Here is a 16,140-nt window from a genome sequence, read left to right on the forward strand (position 1 = left end):
GAGTTTTGGGCCCTGGGAGCTGGCCAGGAGAAGGGGGAATTAGCCGCCCACTTGAGACCAGAATGGAAGAAGCAGAGGGTCTTCACGGTCCAGCTGAATGAGGCTGGGCAGTGCCAGCTAAAGGAGGGAGGCTCACAGAAGAGCAGGTCTCTTTGTAAAATGGCAGCCATGAGCAAGATAACTCCAAGGTCACTTCCAATTCTACCTTCAGAGCAAGTGTCCACTTCACCTTGGAACACTGGTTCTTTGAAGAAGACTCCTGAGTTTTCATTGGAGTCCACCTCCTACAGGACAGGTGTGCTAGTCTGGGTGGACTATAGAAATCCAGAGACACTCTCTATATATCTATGTGTGTTTGTGTGTGTGTATAAGAAAGAACTTTATATACAAGAGCAATTGTATATTGAGAAAACATCCCAGCCCAGTCCAGATCAAGTCCCTAAGTCCAATATTAGCCCATATGTCTGATACCAGTCCATAAATTCCTCTTCAGACTCATGCAACACATGCAATGATGCCGAATGCAGGAAGATCACAAGACAGCGGGTAGAAAGTCTTGTGGATCCAGTGGCGGTGGAAGCATCTCAATGCTGGTGTGGGTCTCCATGTGGCTCCTCCAGCTCCAGGGCCCTGGCTCCGTCAATGTAGCTCCATCCAGGCTCCTCGTTGTCAGGAATATCTTGCAGGGAATGATTGTTATCTGGTCTCCAGTGAGCTGTTTATCTCCGTGGTGCCTCCAAATGAGGTCATCAATCTGCAGCCTGCTTGACAGGCTACACTCCACCCCTTCACAAGTTAGGCACCAGATTATGTGACTACTACCACAAGGCGAGGAATCTGTGACATGCTCAAGTGAAATCCCCAAGGCCCTGCCTTCCTGGATGCCACTTCATTACTTAAAACCAGAGCAAAGGGGAGCATGGCCAACCGTAACTGCCAAACCTTCTGCAACAGAACAATCTCTCCCGGAGGTGGGTTGGCTGTTAATGCCGCGTTTTTAGGACAGCTTTTACTATTGGTGCTTAGTGCCACCGAGTCCGCTCCAACAGAGTGAAGCACCGCTCAGTCCTGCGCCAGGCTCACAGTTGTCCTTAAGTGTGAGCGCACTGTCACAGCCATGGGGTCCAGACACCTCATTCAGTCTTCCCTCTTTCTCACCAACTACTTCATCAAGCAGAATGTCTTTTTTCAGGGACTCGTTCTTCCTGATAACATGTCTAAAGTAAGCATGACAAAAAAAAATAATCTCCCCATTCTAGCTTCTAAGGAGTGAAAATCTGGTTTTACTAGACAGGTCCCACTGACCATGCTAGTACAGACTCTTCCCCGGCATGATTCTTTCCAATATTATCTAGTCCCTATATATGGAGGTTAGGAACAGACAACAGTCCCCACTTACAGGTCTCTCTCTGAATGAAGATACCAGGAAAGCCTCTCACTCCAGAGTCTTTAGACAAGCATGAGAACTCGACTCACTGAGCAGGAGAGCATTGGACCGGAACCCTGAAGATCTGTATTCTACTGTCCTGTAATTCTATCTCCATTAAAAGCCAAACACCAACCACAGACCATAGACTTGCGTGCTTGAAAACTCTTACTCCTGTTTGGTGGCATTCAGAACAGAGCATAGGATACAACTGTACAATTAAGAGTAGGATAAATGGACAGGTCTTGGGTTCGACCTTTCCTATTAAAAGATAGACAGCAAGAGCAAAGAGCAGCAGTTCTTGGGAGGGGACCGACCTGCAGACACCCATCTCCAGCAGCCCAAAGCACAGCACCCCAACCTCTCCCTGCTGTCTGGCAAGGATTTTGCTGGAGGCTCTCTCTCCTATCTGAAGTTTCAACTTAGGCCCATTCAGGCAGACCCAGAGTTTCCGGGCCACCTGCTCAGGACTGCTTGAGGGTGTCTCCAGAGCTGTGACCAAGCCTGCACTGTCCCAGAAGAGGACTCCGAGCCTGGAATTTCGTCCAGATGACCCCAACACAAGCAGCTTTGTGCACCAGGACTGAGCTGCCTGCTTCAGTAGCTGGTTAGGATGCCCCACAACAGCCCCCCTTCTCCCCCCCGGTTCTCAAGGCAATGGGGCCATTACAGGCAATGGACATGAAGTGACTTCCCAAAGCCAGCCCTTGGGTGTCTTCTGAGGGAAGTGGGAGAAACTGGGATGCTCTCTTAGAAGAGGAAGGCTGGCCCAGGGGCAGGACTTTCACTCTCACTAAGCTTAACTCAGTGCTCTCTCTCAAGGCAGAAGCTCCCGTGTGGTGCTGCTGGTCAACGTGCCAACAGGAGGTTGGTGGTTCGAGTCCAACCCACAGGGCCCTCAGAAGCAAGCCCTGGCCACCCACTTCTGAAAAACCAGCTGTTGACAATGGCAGGCAGCACAGCTTTCCTCTGACAGGTGTGAGGTCACCACCAGTCTGGGTCAACTCCACAGCAAACTAGGACCTGGGAGCCATGGCCTCTACATGCCCCAGTGTCCAAGTCAGGAGCAGCAGGAGACTGGAGTGGGGAGGGGCCCAAAAGATGTTGGGGTAGGACAGAGAAGAGGTTGAACAACCCGGTTGCACAATGGGCTACCCATTGAGCTGCAAACCGAGAGGCAGGCGGTTCAAAACCACCAGCTGCTCTGTATAGATTTTCTGTCTTAGAAGCCCTGTCAGCTCTGCCCCATAGGGCTGTTATGAGTTGGGATTGACTCGACAGCAGTGAATTTTGGTTTCTGTTCCGGTGTTTCGCTAGCCTTGGTTTCCCCATTTGCGTGATGGGATCCCAGGAGTCCCCTAATGGGGTTGTGTGGAGGATGGTATGACAGGGATTATGGTTCAGACCCCAGAACTGCAGTCAATATTGTGTTAGAAGCAGAGTCCTCGTGGCCCAATGGTTAAGTGTTAGGTGCCAACCAAAAGGCCGGAGAAAGAAAGACCCGGCGATGTGCTCCTGTGAAGGCGTGCAGCTTGGGGAAACTCTACGGGGCAGCTGGATTCTGCTCTTTTGGGTTGCTCGGAGTCAGAGTCGACTCAAAGGCACCAACAGCAGCCTGGAGAGCAAACTCTTCAACACAGGCAGTAGCACTTGCTTCCTCTTCTAATTCTCAGCAAGTGCAAGGTGCCTGTGGCCGCTGGGGGTCCTGCCAACCTAAACCAGCTCGGGGTCTGACCCTCTTTGGCTTCATGGGAGAAGTCTCTCCTCGGTCATTGAAGAAGTCTCTTCCCAGAGGCCCTTCGGGGTTTTCCCACGCGCTGACATCGATTCATTTCAGGTTCTTCAGACGCCTGCATCCCCTCCCATCAGCAGAATGAATGTGCGCTCAGAAGGCGAAAAGATTGTTTGGTAAGGGTTCCCCCAGTAAAGGCAGACCTCTCTAGCAGGACTTAAAAAAAAAGAAGAGGGGGCTGGGTGATGTGTTTGAGGATGACGATGGAACCTTCTGTTTTATAACTGGGAGGGGCCAAGGAGCTGTGGGGAGAAGGCAGCAGGCACATGGGAAGAGAGGGGTAGGGAGGTTTTCCTGGCCTGTAGAGCAGAACCCAGAATCTCACCACTGGTGGTCCTGTGTGGACTTTTAGGAAAGATACTGGGCCTCCCCTTTCAGGGCCAGGAGAGTTCTGGCAGCAGCCCTTGTCCAGGCATGTTCCCACAAAATTAGAGTCGAATGTGCTGGTGGTGGTGGTGGGGGGTGGGGGTGGGGGTGGCGGGCTTCCTGGCTGCAGCTGGCCCTGTTTGGGATCAAAGCCAGTCGGTGTTGATTTTCTGAGGCATGGGAACAAATGCGACAGAGCAGCTTGAGGTGAAGCCATTTGACTGAGACGTGCATTTTTCAAAGAAGACTTAAACACAGCATGCCCTCCCCCACCCCCACCCCACCCCCCGCTTCCATCCTGAGGGCAAGTCACCGTGGCTTTCTGCCACTGTTCTGTCTGCAGAGTTTGGGGGCTCGTGGCCTCCGAGTGCTCCCCCACTAGCACATTAGGATCCATGCCTGGGCCTGGCTACAGCAAAGGCCCGGTCTTTCACAACATCCAGTTCCTGGACGCTGCTGCGAGAAGACCCTCTGGATCTGTGTGACAGGTCACTGTGTGGGCCCTTCGTGCTGGACTGTTTCTGAGAGCAACTTGCCTGAAATGTTGTACTGTTGGCTCCTCAGGGATCTGCCCCAGCAGCGAGTTTGCCTTTTCCTCCTTTGTCAGCCAGCGTGAAAGCCTGCGGGTGCTGAGAGCTGCATTAATGATGTAAAGTGATACGGGCAAGTTGCTCAAGTTGTGGAAACACCTCATTCTTTCAGGACTCAACTTCACAGAGTCCTCTAGGGACGGGCTGAACTTTTCGCCTCCTCGCCACAACCAAGGCAGAGGACTTAAGAGTTGGGCTCGGATTCTGGAGAGCCCCAGTGGGCTGTCCCTTTTTAAACGAGGAAACCAGTGGACAGGATTTGCTGGGATAGATGGCAAGAGACAGCTGATGAGCTCTCTGAGGTCCACGCAGAGCCATTTTCTTCTGGCCGGACATTTATGCCCGGTGTTGCAGATTTCTCTCTTGAAAAGAACTGCACCATCGTTCTCATGATCTTGGAGTGGATTTTTCCTAGGGAGCACACAGTTTTCACATGTCATGTAACATGCGAAACCCATGCATACACCACACCCAGCATGCACGAGGGGGCTGTGGATGAGCAAACACACACTCTGCAGTTATTTGCGTAAAAACACAGTAAACTCATGTCCTAGGACCCGGCAGGTGACTGCTCACTGGTTGTTTTTCCCGTCCTTTCCCCATGGACAGATGTCCTTCTCAGCAAGGTGACCTTGGGGCTAGATCTAAAAGGAGTCTCGGGTAGGGATTCGGAGGCAGTATGACAACAAGCAGAGCTGCTCTAAGTTCACAAGCTACGTCATCCGCACCATCACAGCTCCATACCAAGTTGTTCAAACCACATCTAGGTGATTCCCTCCAAAAGCCTTGGTCTAAAGCATTTCAACATTAGGCCCCAAAAGACCAGTCATCATGTATGAAACAACAAATTGTCCATCTCTTCCTGGCTTTCCTTGAAGTCGAAGAACCAACTGCAGAGCCCTTTCATCTCCCAAGATGACAGAATTGCAGCGAGACAACTGAGTACTCATGAAAAGTACAACAGTCAGAAGGTTTGGCTTCTGGAAGTACAGCTGGCAGATTGACTGTCTGGTAAAACCTACTACCTTAGGCGTTAGTGGGCATTCCAGGAGAGCACTTGAGATTCCTGGATGCAAGGGAGAGAGGCAATTGGCAAGGGTTGACTTTGGCATGAATTCGAATGAAGGTTACCGTCTCCTGGTCACAACGCACAGTGTCAGCTTCAAAAAGAACATCCTTTACGTAACTTGTCCCCGAGTCTCTCCCCCTTCATGCACAATGTGAAGAATGTTGTTCCATTTGGTCTGTGCAGACCATGAGACAATGTTTGTGAAGAAAAGTGCATTTTACTTTTCAGGCAGGCAGGAGACATTTAGCCTCCACTCTGGTGTGAAGTAGGTGTTGGGGAAGGGAACCTTTTCTTTCTAATGATTTCGCTCTTTTTCTTCATTGAGAAAGTTAAACGCCACATCCATGGGGTGGCCACTGAAAACATGCTAGAAATCCCATTTCACGGCTTTTTCACAGGCACAAATGAAGAGGCTAGGCCAGCAGCAAAGCCCGCTTCCAAAAACTTGCTGAAGGTGATGGGTTGCCTCTAGGGAGTTTGGATTTCCTGTGACACCACTCAGGCACAGAAGCCACTTCTGAAAAGACACACGGGAGTCTTTTTTGCAAAGTGCTAACAGAAAGGGACACTGCCAGCAGAACCCCTATCCCAGAGGACAGTGCGATCCTGGGGGAAACAGGGTCTTCCCTCCAACCTGGGAATAACCATCCTATCCTAGATGGGTAAGCCTGTGGGCTTCCTTACATAAGCCAACATATGCCATCAGGACACGTGATGGGGCACCATGGGCAATTTGGTAGCTGTGTATCCTGTTATCAGAAAAGGGGCTTCCTTTATCCTCTGCCACGTCCTGCTGGCTGATTGTTTAAATCCCTCTTGGACTTTTGGTTGATCACACTCGTGCCACGTGAATGGTGCTTTCTGTTGCTCTCTCTCTTCTAAAGGCATACTTGTGACAATTCCCAAAATAAAGCCATCTCAACTTGGTGGTGGTGGTAGGAGGGTGGAGGTGGTTTGGAAAGACTTTCAGGTTTATAAATTACTTTTCTAAAATAATTGTGCCTGGAATTCTCCCATGCTCCTGATCTCCAAATCCCAGTGTTTCTCCTATTGCCTCTCTGGCTTGGTCACTTCAAATTAGTTTGGGAAATTGGAGCAAAAGGGCTGAGAGACGACTGGCTAAGCTTCTCACCAAACTTGTGTTATTGAGGGGTGGATCTGGGGACTTTGTTTTAAATCCAAGCCATTGGATCGCTAGCTTCGTGCTCCTGAGCAAATACCAACCAGACACAAACTTCACACAAGGCAGACTTGGTTCAAAGTTGGTTATTTTAATGCAGTTTTGTAGGTCCCGGTAGTAGTGGGTATGTCAAGTTGTTCATTTCTGCCCTGGAAGAAAATACTACCAGCTCCAATCTGATATAATTTTGTCTAATTCAAACCATGTGACTCTAAGACTGTTTTCTCAGACTAAACAAAACATATCCCTTACATATCTTGGTGACATTTTTACCCTCAGGGTACCCCCCACCCCCCGGAACCTTCAAGTAGTTTGGACATCTGTGGCTGTCTGCTTGCTCCCCTGGCCACTGCCTGTCAGCACTCATTCCCACCTGTGCTGAAAACCTCCTTGTTGCCAGCTGCTGGGGAAGGGCCACTGCAGGGAGCGGGGCAGCAGCCAGCTTTGAAAGCAACTTCTAATTCGAATCATTAGTATGCTACGACCCACCCCAGCTTCTGCAAGGTCAGACATGCGAGACAAGTACTCGGCCCGAAGGGCAGGGCTCTACAGAGTGTAAAAATAGATTTTAAATAAAATAGACTCTCTATAGGAAAGAGACAGAGGTTGCATTCGACATCCCCATTCTTGCTTTAAGATCTCTGAATACAGGTCCAGGGGAGAAATGGGAAAATCAAGAATGGGTGGTGCAAATGTTTTGCAAGGCTGCAGGTAAGGTGCTTGGGGAGTCACTGTTGAAGCCACCCCCCCACCGCAGGGGGACTACACATTGCCAGACAATGAGGTCCAAGGGGAGGAGGCTCAGGCCTAGGCTGAAAAAATAAGCCCGAAATGTGCTCACTTGAAAACTTTGGCTAATTATAAAGGGAAAAAACCAGCATTGCTACCCACCATGGGTTAACTTTTCCAACTATTACTTCTTGAAGCTAAATTTCCACCTGGGCCTTCCTTCAGTTTTGCTCACTTCCTCCTCACAAATGATGGACATGTACAGTCCCAGGGAAAGGCAGCTCCCTCTGTGCACCCACCCCAAGCTCTGCAGGGGAGCGTGAAGGAGAATGCTGTTGAAACAGCCTCCGGCTGTATCCTTGACATCACTGAAAATCTGCCTGTGCCCTCCGGCCCAGTGCTACCCGGAACCAGAAACCTACACTTCTGTAAACATCCCCAGCAAATGATACCATCAGCAGGTCTAAGGCCTCGCTGCTCCTTTTCCCCCCCGGAAAGCCTCAGAGCAAGCAGGACGCGTCTGACTAGCCCAGGAGCTGGTGACAAGCTGGTCTAGCCTCTTTTCACACAACGTCCCAACAATTCTTCAATTGCCCAGAGGACTGGGTGGATGATGGTGAGAGGAGACTAATTCTAAGAGATGTTCCTAACGCCTTAGTACCCAGTGGTTAAAGCAGTTGCTACGACCTTGGGAATGTTTGGTATGGTATGCCAGGTGACTGGGGGGAAAAAAAATTAATGTCTCAACTAACTTCAGAACAGAGTACCAAATATACCAACTCAGTAATAAATACAACGGAAAAATGCACAGCAGAGTTGGGGCATCTATCAAGTAGGAAGGCAAAATGGTCGTCAGAATGTCTTCAATTAGTGAACTATCCCAGTCAAAGCCAGCAGCCCCCTGAGAACACTGCCATTTCCTCCAGCTCTTCTAGGGGGCCCCTGTGCACTCAGTAAGCCACAGGCTAGAAAAGAGAACCAAACAGTGTGGTCTCGGCTCCATGTACTATCTAGTGTCCACCCTCAAATTCCACTGCAAGTTCCAGCACAACCTCTCAGGGGCAGTGAGGACAGCTGTCCTCTGCTGGTCACTTGCCCCTCTTGCTGCGACCCTTCCTGGAGGGCAGCTTCCCACTGCCACCTGCGGAGGGGGCACTGGCAGCGGAGGCCATGGGGATATTGATCTGTCCCTCCTGGATCTCCTGCCGGGCCTCGGCAGGCAGGTGGTTGATCTTCTGCTGCGCCTCCAGGTAGAACATGACGTCTCGCAGCTGTTCCTGGATCTCCGTGATCTGCAGGTCTTTCTGGTCACAGGCCTCCTTCAGCACCCTCTCCTCCTCCTTCAGCTTAGTCTGCAGGAGGACTTGGTTGGCTCGCAAACACTTATTCATTTCCTGCTCCTCTTTAAGCTCCGTGGTGAGCTTGGCCACTTTTGTGTTTAGTTGAGTGCATCTTTTGCAAAACAAAGAGAGACAAAAGCATGGTTTTCATGGGGGGTGGGGGAGTGGGCACAACCCTCTTGTCTGCCTTGGCAGCAAGGAGAGGGGCAGGGCCTCAAGAGCTTCCTCCTGGGGTCCCAGAGCCTGCCACCTGTGACTCAGAGCCAGACTTTTACTCTAGCTAATCTAAATGTAGCCTCAGGGCAGCTTTTGCTTAAGGATCAGGAATGCTTTCAACAGAGACTGCTCTGTGATTCTTGGGCAATGGCTAAGCCTCCCTTGTTTGATAGTCAGTGCTTATCTGGGTGTCTTAGAGAGGAGGGCTATGATAAGGGAAAAACCCCAAAACCAAACCCACTCCCACGGAGTCCACGCCAACTCATGGCGACCCTATAGGACAGGGTAGAACTGCCCCTGTGGGTTCTGAGACTGAGTCTTTATGGAGGTAAAGCCCCAGCTTTCTCCCACAGAACGGCTGGCGGTTTCAAAGTGCTGACCTTGCAGTTAGCAGTTCAATGCGTAACCCACTACACACCACCAGAGCTCCAGGATAGGGAAGCTAGGACAAAGTGACAATTCTTGGAGAATCACACGCTCAGAGCACTTTGCTGGACAATATTCTAAACAGAGGGCTTTTAAGACGAGGGAGTGACCCACTCTTGTCGCGCAACCTCACTCAAGTAGAGAATTACAAACTGAAACACCTTTTCAGATGTTATTTCTATCAGAATGCCATTGAGCACTGTGGAGGATTGGGGGTGTGCAAAAGGAGCATAGCCCCTGGAAGTCAGTTTACTAAGTGCTCTAGAAATCAAAACCTTGCATGTTCTCTGACACCTCTGCCCTACTTCTAGGAATGCACCCTATGGAATAAACTCAGGATTGTGCCCCAAACACACCACCACAAAAAGCCCACAGGGACAAAGGTGCTCGCCACAAGACCATCCATAGTAGCGTACGCTCTGAGGTACCGCAGGTGTCCCTCGACAGGGGACTGGCTAGAATCATCTTAGCACATCTGGGCAATTGGCCAGAAAGCCCCTCCAGGGACCAGAGAGGACTTGGGGTGTGGCAGCACGAAACTACCTCCTACACATATTCTTTGAGAGTCGTCTTGGTACATAAATAGCATGCATGCTATACGGTTTTTGCAAACTGCACAAACATTAGCTTCTTGTGTATGCAGTATGTATATGCATATTGTTCACATGGGTACATAATATGCAAAAAATACAGTAACTGAAAAACTAGATATACTAGGGGGTGGGGGACTTAAAAAAGCTTGAGTAAAATAGAATGAAAAGATAATCGAATTTTCCCACAAACTTTTTGAAGCCCCTTTGTATTATACTTAATTACCAGGTGTGGGAGAGAGAGGCCTCCTCTAATATTCTGTTCTTTGTGCAGAAGTATGAGGTTGTTCCATTGACTATGTAGACAGAACAAAGGAGCTGGAAGGAGAAGTACCCAAGTGCTACTGTTAATGCTGCTGCTGCTGCTGCTCTCCAGGTGTCCACTTTTAACTTTTTAGCACAGTTCAATCTCTCATGGGCTGAAAGGGTGGGAGAATTTTCCATTTTGGTTTCTGGTGATGTTGCAGTATTGTTTTAACAAGTTTTAAAGCCAAAATGCTAAAATGCACTTAACAATGGAAGGAACTGGGTGAAGGGTCTGAGAACCTTGGCCTACCTTTTCCAGTTTTTTGTAAATCTGAATCTACTCCCAGAATAAAACATCCATTCCCAGGAGGGAGGGGAAAAAGAGGAGCTGACATCAAGGGCTCAAGTAGAAAGAAAATGTTTTGTAAGTGATCATGGCAACATATGTCCAAAGTGCTTGAAGATACAATGGATGTATGGATTGCTATAAGAGCTATAAAAGGACTTAAGTCCACCCTGAGCCCAAAAGGTCACTTCAGTCAGCAAATCCCAGCAGTGGGGCAGAGCGGCCTTGCTGTGAATGGCCTGTCATGGCTGCTGAGTGCCAGGTCTTTCTTCCTGCCAGTGCTCAGCCACAGGGCTCAAAAGGGTTGCAGGCCGAGTGGAGTGTCCCCCCACCCCTGAAACAGACAGCAAAGGTAAGGATTTGCACACACCTAGACGTATGGCCACTGAAGTACTGTACCCCATACAGTACCCACCTGCTACAGCGCACCTGTTTTCAATAAATAGGAGGTCACAATAAGTTTGCTCCACATATAGGGTAACCCCTGAAAGCTCGAGGGCCGAGAGTAGCAGTGAGCTTAGAGAACAGACTAGTGACACCTACTTTCTTTCCACGGACTGCTTCTCCTTGAGGAGGTCGTTTAATCTATGCTCTAGGTTATCACACTTCTCAATGGTCTCTTTAAATTTGGTCTTCATGTTGTTGATCTGAAAGGAAGGTGAGAGACGGGTGAAGTTCTGTGTTCTCTGGGGCTAGTTTTCACATGCTTTCCCCCCCTTCAATTATGCTTATAACTTTGACAGGTCAAACTGAAAAAGTGAGACCACCTTTGAAAACCATTCCTGTAACAGGAATAAAAATGTTGAGAATTGGCACTGACACAATTTCTCAGGACCACTGGTGCCTGAGAGTAAAGAGCTACTGGCTCTGCCTGAGCACAGAAGGCTGGTTCGGAGGCCCTGCCACATATGCTGTTGATTCTCTCCTCCTGAGGCTCCTTCAACAAGCGACTCTCCATGGGAACCTAAGGGGCTTGTGATAGCATTCTCTAGCTGTCCGGGTTTCCAGCTCACTAATATACGCTATATCACGCACTGGGCAACCTTACGGTTAGCAGTTTGAAACCACCAGCCACTCCAAGGGAGAAAGATGAAGCTTTCTACTCCCGTAAGAGTTAGAGTCTCGGAATCCCACAGGGGAAATTCAGAGTTGAATCAGTGGCAGGGAGTTTGGTTTTTGTTATTTACTTATGAGGGGACTTCTTAAAAAGTTGTGGCAAAATCTCATTACCGTTTAATTCCATTTCCCACAAACTTTTCAAAGGCCACTTGCGTCAGCATAAATCCGTTGCTGACAAGTGGATTCCCAGGCACTGTAACTCTACAAGACAGGGTAGAACTGCTCTAATGGAGCCCAAGGCTGCTGGCTCTACAGGACCAGCTCTGCCATGGACCGAATGCTGGGTTCAAAGTACAGACTTCTCATTAACTGCCGAGCACTTAACCAATGCACCACCAGGGCTTCTCATATGAGGGGCATCAAGAGCTCATGGAAATATTTCATCTTTGTATTACACTTTTTCACAAACTTTTCAAAGCCCTGTCACATAGATGTGGAATATTGTTGGCAGTCCCCTTCTGCTCTGGAACAAACAGAGCAGTCAAAAGTATACAGAACGAATTCTGATGACACAGCATTCAGAATTTGAGGGTGTAGAATCCTGCTGGATGTTGGCTAAGGGGAGAGCAATCCTAGTCCAGAGCATGCTGCCTGCTGGACAGCTAAGTAGATATGGGCTTATTCGGATGGCTGTGGGCCTTGCCCCCTCCACTGTCTCAGGGCACTGGGGGAAGCTTAGTCAGGAGCGGACAAGGAGGCTGGGTGGGCCCTTGAGGCAGCAATAGCAGGAGCTGAAAGTGTTTCAGAAGCAGTGTTTCACTGAGTCTTCTAACACTCCTGACTTCACATGTCCACACTCGGAAGAAGCTAAGGCTTGGACAGAGGGCAGGCAGGATGCCTGAGGTCACCTGCTGGAGCCAGGATACTTCTATAGTCAACTCTGAGCAGCCCTCCTCCTGACTGCTGGCGAGGGATGGCAGGCAGGCCACAGGCAGGCCAGGCACTCCCACCCTCCCTACGTGAGCATATTCCACATGGATTAGGAGGTCTCTTTAACAGCATTGTTTCATTTAAAGAAGGCTTTTGGGGGGGGGGGGAAATAACTTTCTAGCCCACTTCATTAAGCAAAGGGAGACTTCTCAAACTTCCTGTAAGTCATGAAGATCAACCTAGCACTTGAAGCGGCTCGACTGCTAGTCTGGCATCGGTGCATGTCTTCAATATGGCTACATGCGGCCCACCAAGGACATTTATCCGGTCTGCCAGATGTTTTTGCCCCATTTTGTTTTTTACTTCAAAATAAGATACGTGCAGTGTGCATAGGAATTTTTGCATGTTTTTTTTAAACTATAGTCCGGCCCTCCAACGGGTCTGAGGGACAGTGAAAAAAAAGTTTGAGAACCCCTGACTTAAAGCTTCATAGGCAGGGCTGCCCCGAGTCTCCAGTACACCCCTACAGAGAACTACAGAGGAAGGAATTTGACAGCTGCAGGGCCCTGGTGATACAGTGCTTAAAACACTTGGCCCAAACCAAAAGGCCGATGGTTTGAACCCACCAGACCCTGTAAGAGAAAGATGAAGCGATGGTGTCCTTAAAGATTCGCAGCCTTGGAAACCCCATCGGGTGGTTCTCCTCTGTTCTCTGGCGGTGCTGGGAGTCAGAATCTACTTGGCCCTCAGAGCTGGTGTCGTAAAGCTGACTTCCCCTCCTTTGGGGGCACAGGATAACTGGTATCCAAGGGACTGAGGGCGCCTGGGTCCTCTCTGCTCACCACAGGTTAATCCTGGCTACCCAAGCCCTGCTCCGCAGCTCCTACCTGAAGACCCAGATATCAGAGAAAGCTTCCAAAGTTGCCAAAGCCATCAACTTCATTTTTAGAAGACCTTATTTAAGACTATGGGAAACAATGCGTCAGGCACTGTCCCTAGGTCCTGAGAGTGGTTCCTAGAGCGGTAATTACACACAAACTCACAGAGGCTCTTACAGCTTGCTGGTTTCCATGCTGTCCTCTTTGCACCCAGAAGTGTTCTTTGGACAAGAAAGGCCCAGGGAAAAACAAAGCGGGCAGACCTCGGGCCCATTAGCACTGTCTAAGTCACACGATTTATCTCTTGGAGCTGCTGGAGGTTTGAATGGCATCTTCCTTAGAAAGTCCTTTAGTAAAATTGGGACACCTACCTTAGACACACGGGGCACCGGGTAATGGGCAAAGCCCCAGTGTCTGCCTGGTTTCGTCTCGCTGGATAGAGAGAGGCTTGGCAGCATCTTTCCACCTCAGACCATCCCAGTGAACTCCTGAGAATAGCTTTCCCAAAGTGGATGAACCAACAGGCTGACCCAAATTGCAAACTTATGGACCTACTTTACTTTTTAATGGGGCTGTATCAAGCCCTAGAAAACCTGACTGAGCTTAAAAGACAAATAAACAACTTCCCAAGCCCCCAAACACTCAAGCCTTAAATGCAAACTTCTTAGAAGCACACCCTTCTCTAGGTGTGTGTGATGCTGAGCCACCAGGCTACACACACCCTCAGGTTGCCCCAAACCCCCTCCACCCCTCAAAGCCTCCTCTGCCCCGGCTTCAGCCTTTTCAGTCTCATGGCGTCTCGGCTTGTCACTAGAGCAGACTTACCTCTTCTGCGGTGTCCTTCTCTATCCGAACAATCTTGTTTTCCCAGTAGATTCGCTGAGATTCCAGCTGGCTTGTGAGTAAATATGAATACTGGAGACAGAGAAAAGAGACATAAAAGTGTCAGCCACTGCTGTCAGTCTCGGAAATGCATGCAATGAAAAGTGGACCTTGAAGGGAGCTGGAAGAGTAAGCACAGCCGCCAGGATCTGACACCTTGGTTCCTCTCCACACAACACACTGGGTAAGCAGGGGCCCACAGGTGCCGATTATGCTGCTGACTTTTCAGCAGCAGCAGCAACAGCAAATAAAAAACAAAATGGATTCCTTCCCAGTAGATGAGGAACCACAATCATTAAAATTGAAGTGCAATGCAGATCAATCATGCATCCATTCTCCTTCAGGAAGCTGTTCCCTCCCAGCCCTTCTCCACTCCCTCAGCACTCTGCCCACTAACAGCCCTTCGGACACCAGCACTCAATCCCAAGGTAACCAGTCTGTCTCCCTGATTGGCCTGTGACTGCCTTCAAGTGAGAATTACGTCTTTATTTCACACACAGTGTCAAGAAATGTGTGTTCCATCAACTGGGGTCTTAAAAGTGTTCTTCTAAAGCCAGACTATTGGTCTCTCCCTGTCTGGTGAAAGAAGTGACGAAATTCTGGCAAAAGCAGTCCAACGGATCAAGGGAACATCAGTCTCCACGATCCTGAAACCACAGAACTAGATGATGGCCATATAAAACCACAAATTGCTCTGAAAGGGATCTCATTAAAAGGTCCTGAATATACACTGGGCCTCCACTCAAGTACTCCCTCAATGCAAGAACACTTAGTTCTATTAAATTGGCATCCCATGATGCTCATCTTCCCGACAGGAATGCTGAAGACAAATGGGTGCATAAGCAAATGTGAAGAAAGGTGATGATGTCCAGCAATCAAAAGATACAGTGTCTTGGGGTCGTAAAGCCTTGAAGCCTTAAAAGTGGCCATCTAGCTGAGAAGCAACAAAGTCCACATGGAAGAAGCACATCAGCCAAGGTGTTCAAGGGATGAGGTATCAAGCATCAAAGAACAAAAAAATCCTATCATTGTGAATGAGGGGGAGTGCGGAGTGGGGACCCAAAGTTCATCTGTAGGTAACCGGACCTTCCTTATGGAAGAGTCTCTGAGAGGAGAATAGCCAGTCAGGGTATAGTTAGCAACAATGAAACACACAGCTTTCCTCTAGTTCTTAAAAATTGCTTCCTCCCCTCCGACTATCATGACTCCAATTCACCTTACAAATCTGGCTAGACCAGAGGATGTACATGGTACAGATAGGAACGGGAAACACAGGGAAACCAGGACAGATGATCCCTTCAGGACCAGTGATGAGAGTGGCAATACTGGGAGGGTAGAGGGAAGGTAGGGTAGGAAGGGGGAACCGATTACAAGGATCTACATATAACCCCCTCCCTGGGGGATGGACATCAGAAAAGTGGGTGAAGGGAGACATTGGACAGTGTAAGACATGAAAAAATAATATTTATAAATTATCAAGGGTTCATGGTGGGAGGGAGGAGAGAAGGAAAAATGAGGAGCTGATACTAAGGGCTCAAGTAGAAAGCACATGTTTTGGGAATGATGAGGGCAATAAATGTACAAATGTGCTTGAAAAATAAAAGATGCATTCTATGAGGGCAACAAATATGCCAATGTGCTTGACACAATGTATATGTATGTATAAGAGTTGTACGAGCCCCCAATAAAATGATTTTTTAAAAAAGAAGGTCTTGAATATATTTGGGGGATGGCAAGTGGCGGGAGTGGTACAGAACTCAAAATCACGAAAGGGACCAGGTTTACTGATCAGACAGAGACTGGTGGAACCCTCGAGACTATGGTGCTTAGTCATTCTTGAGGTTCAAAATAATTCATTCTGGCTACTTAATTTTCAACTAACTGATAAGTCTATGAGGGGGGAACAGTAATACTAGGGAGGTATATCCTCCTTAGAATAATCACCCACAGAAATCAAAAGGGCAGCATTAACCCAAGGTCAGAGTTCAGAGGGTTAGAAGAGCGGGAGAAGTGGGAACAGGAAGCACAGGGAGGAAGTAGGATAAGTGCTGGCACACTGAGGGGATTGTAATGAC

General features: G+C 48.9%; 1 protein-coding gene across 2 annotated transcripts in view; it reads right to left on the minus strand.

Moving 5' to 3' along the window:
• Positions 1-6,498: 6,498 nt before the first annotated feature.
• BRAP (BRCA1 associated protein) overlaps positions 6,499-16,140 on the minus strand; it is a 35,095-nt gene continuing 25,453 nt past the window's right edge. For both annotated transcript variants that reach the window (XM_075534553.1, XM_075534552.1), the window contains 3 exons: positions 14,009-14,098; positions 10,860-10,963; positions 6,499-8,604 (listed from right to left, as the gene is read on the minus strand). In XM_075534553.1, coding sequence (XP_075390668.1) covers positions 8,241-8,604; positions 10,860-10,963; positions 14,009-14,098 — 558 coding nt within the window. In that variant the 3' untranslated portion in view covers positions 6,499-8,240. The remainder of the gene's footprint in view (positions 8,605-10,859; positions 10,964-14,008; positions 14,099-16,140) is intronic.

This window comes from Tenrec ecaudatus, chromosome 16 (genome assembly GCF_050624435.1).
Source record: "Tenrec ecaudatus isolate mTenEca1 chromosome 16, mTenEca1.hap1, whole genome shotgun sequence".
Lineage (NCBI taxonomy): Eukaryota > Metazoa > Chordata > Mammalia > Afrosoricida > Tenrecidae > Tenrec > Tenrec ecaudatus.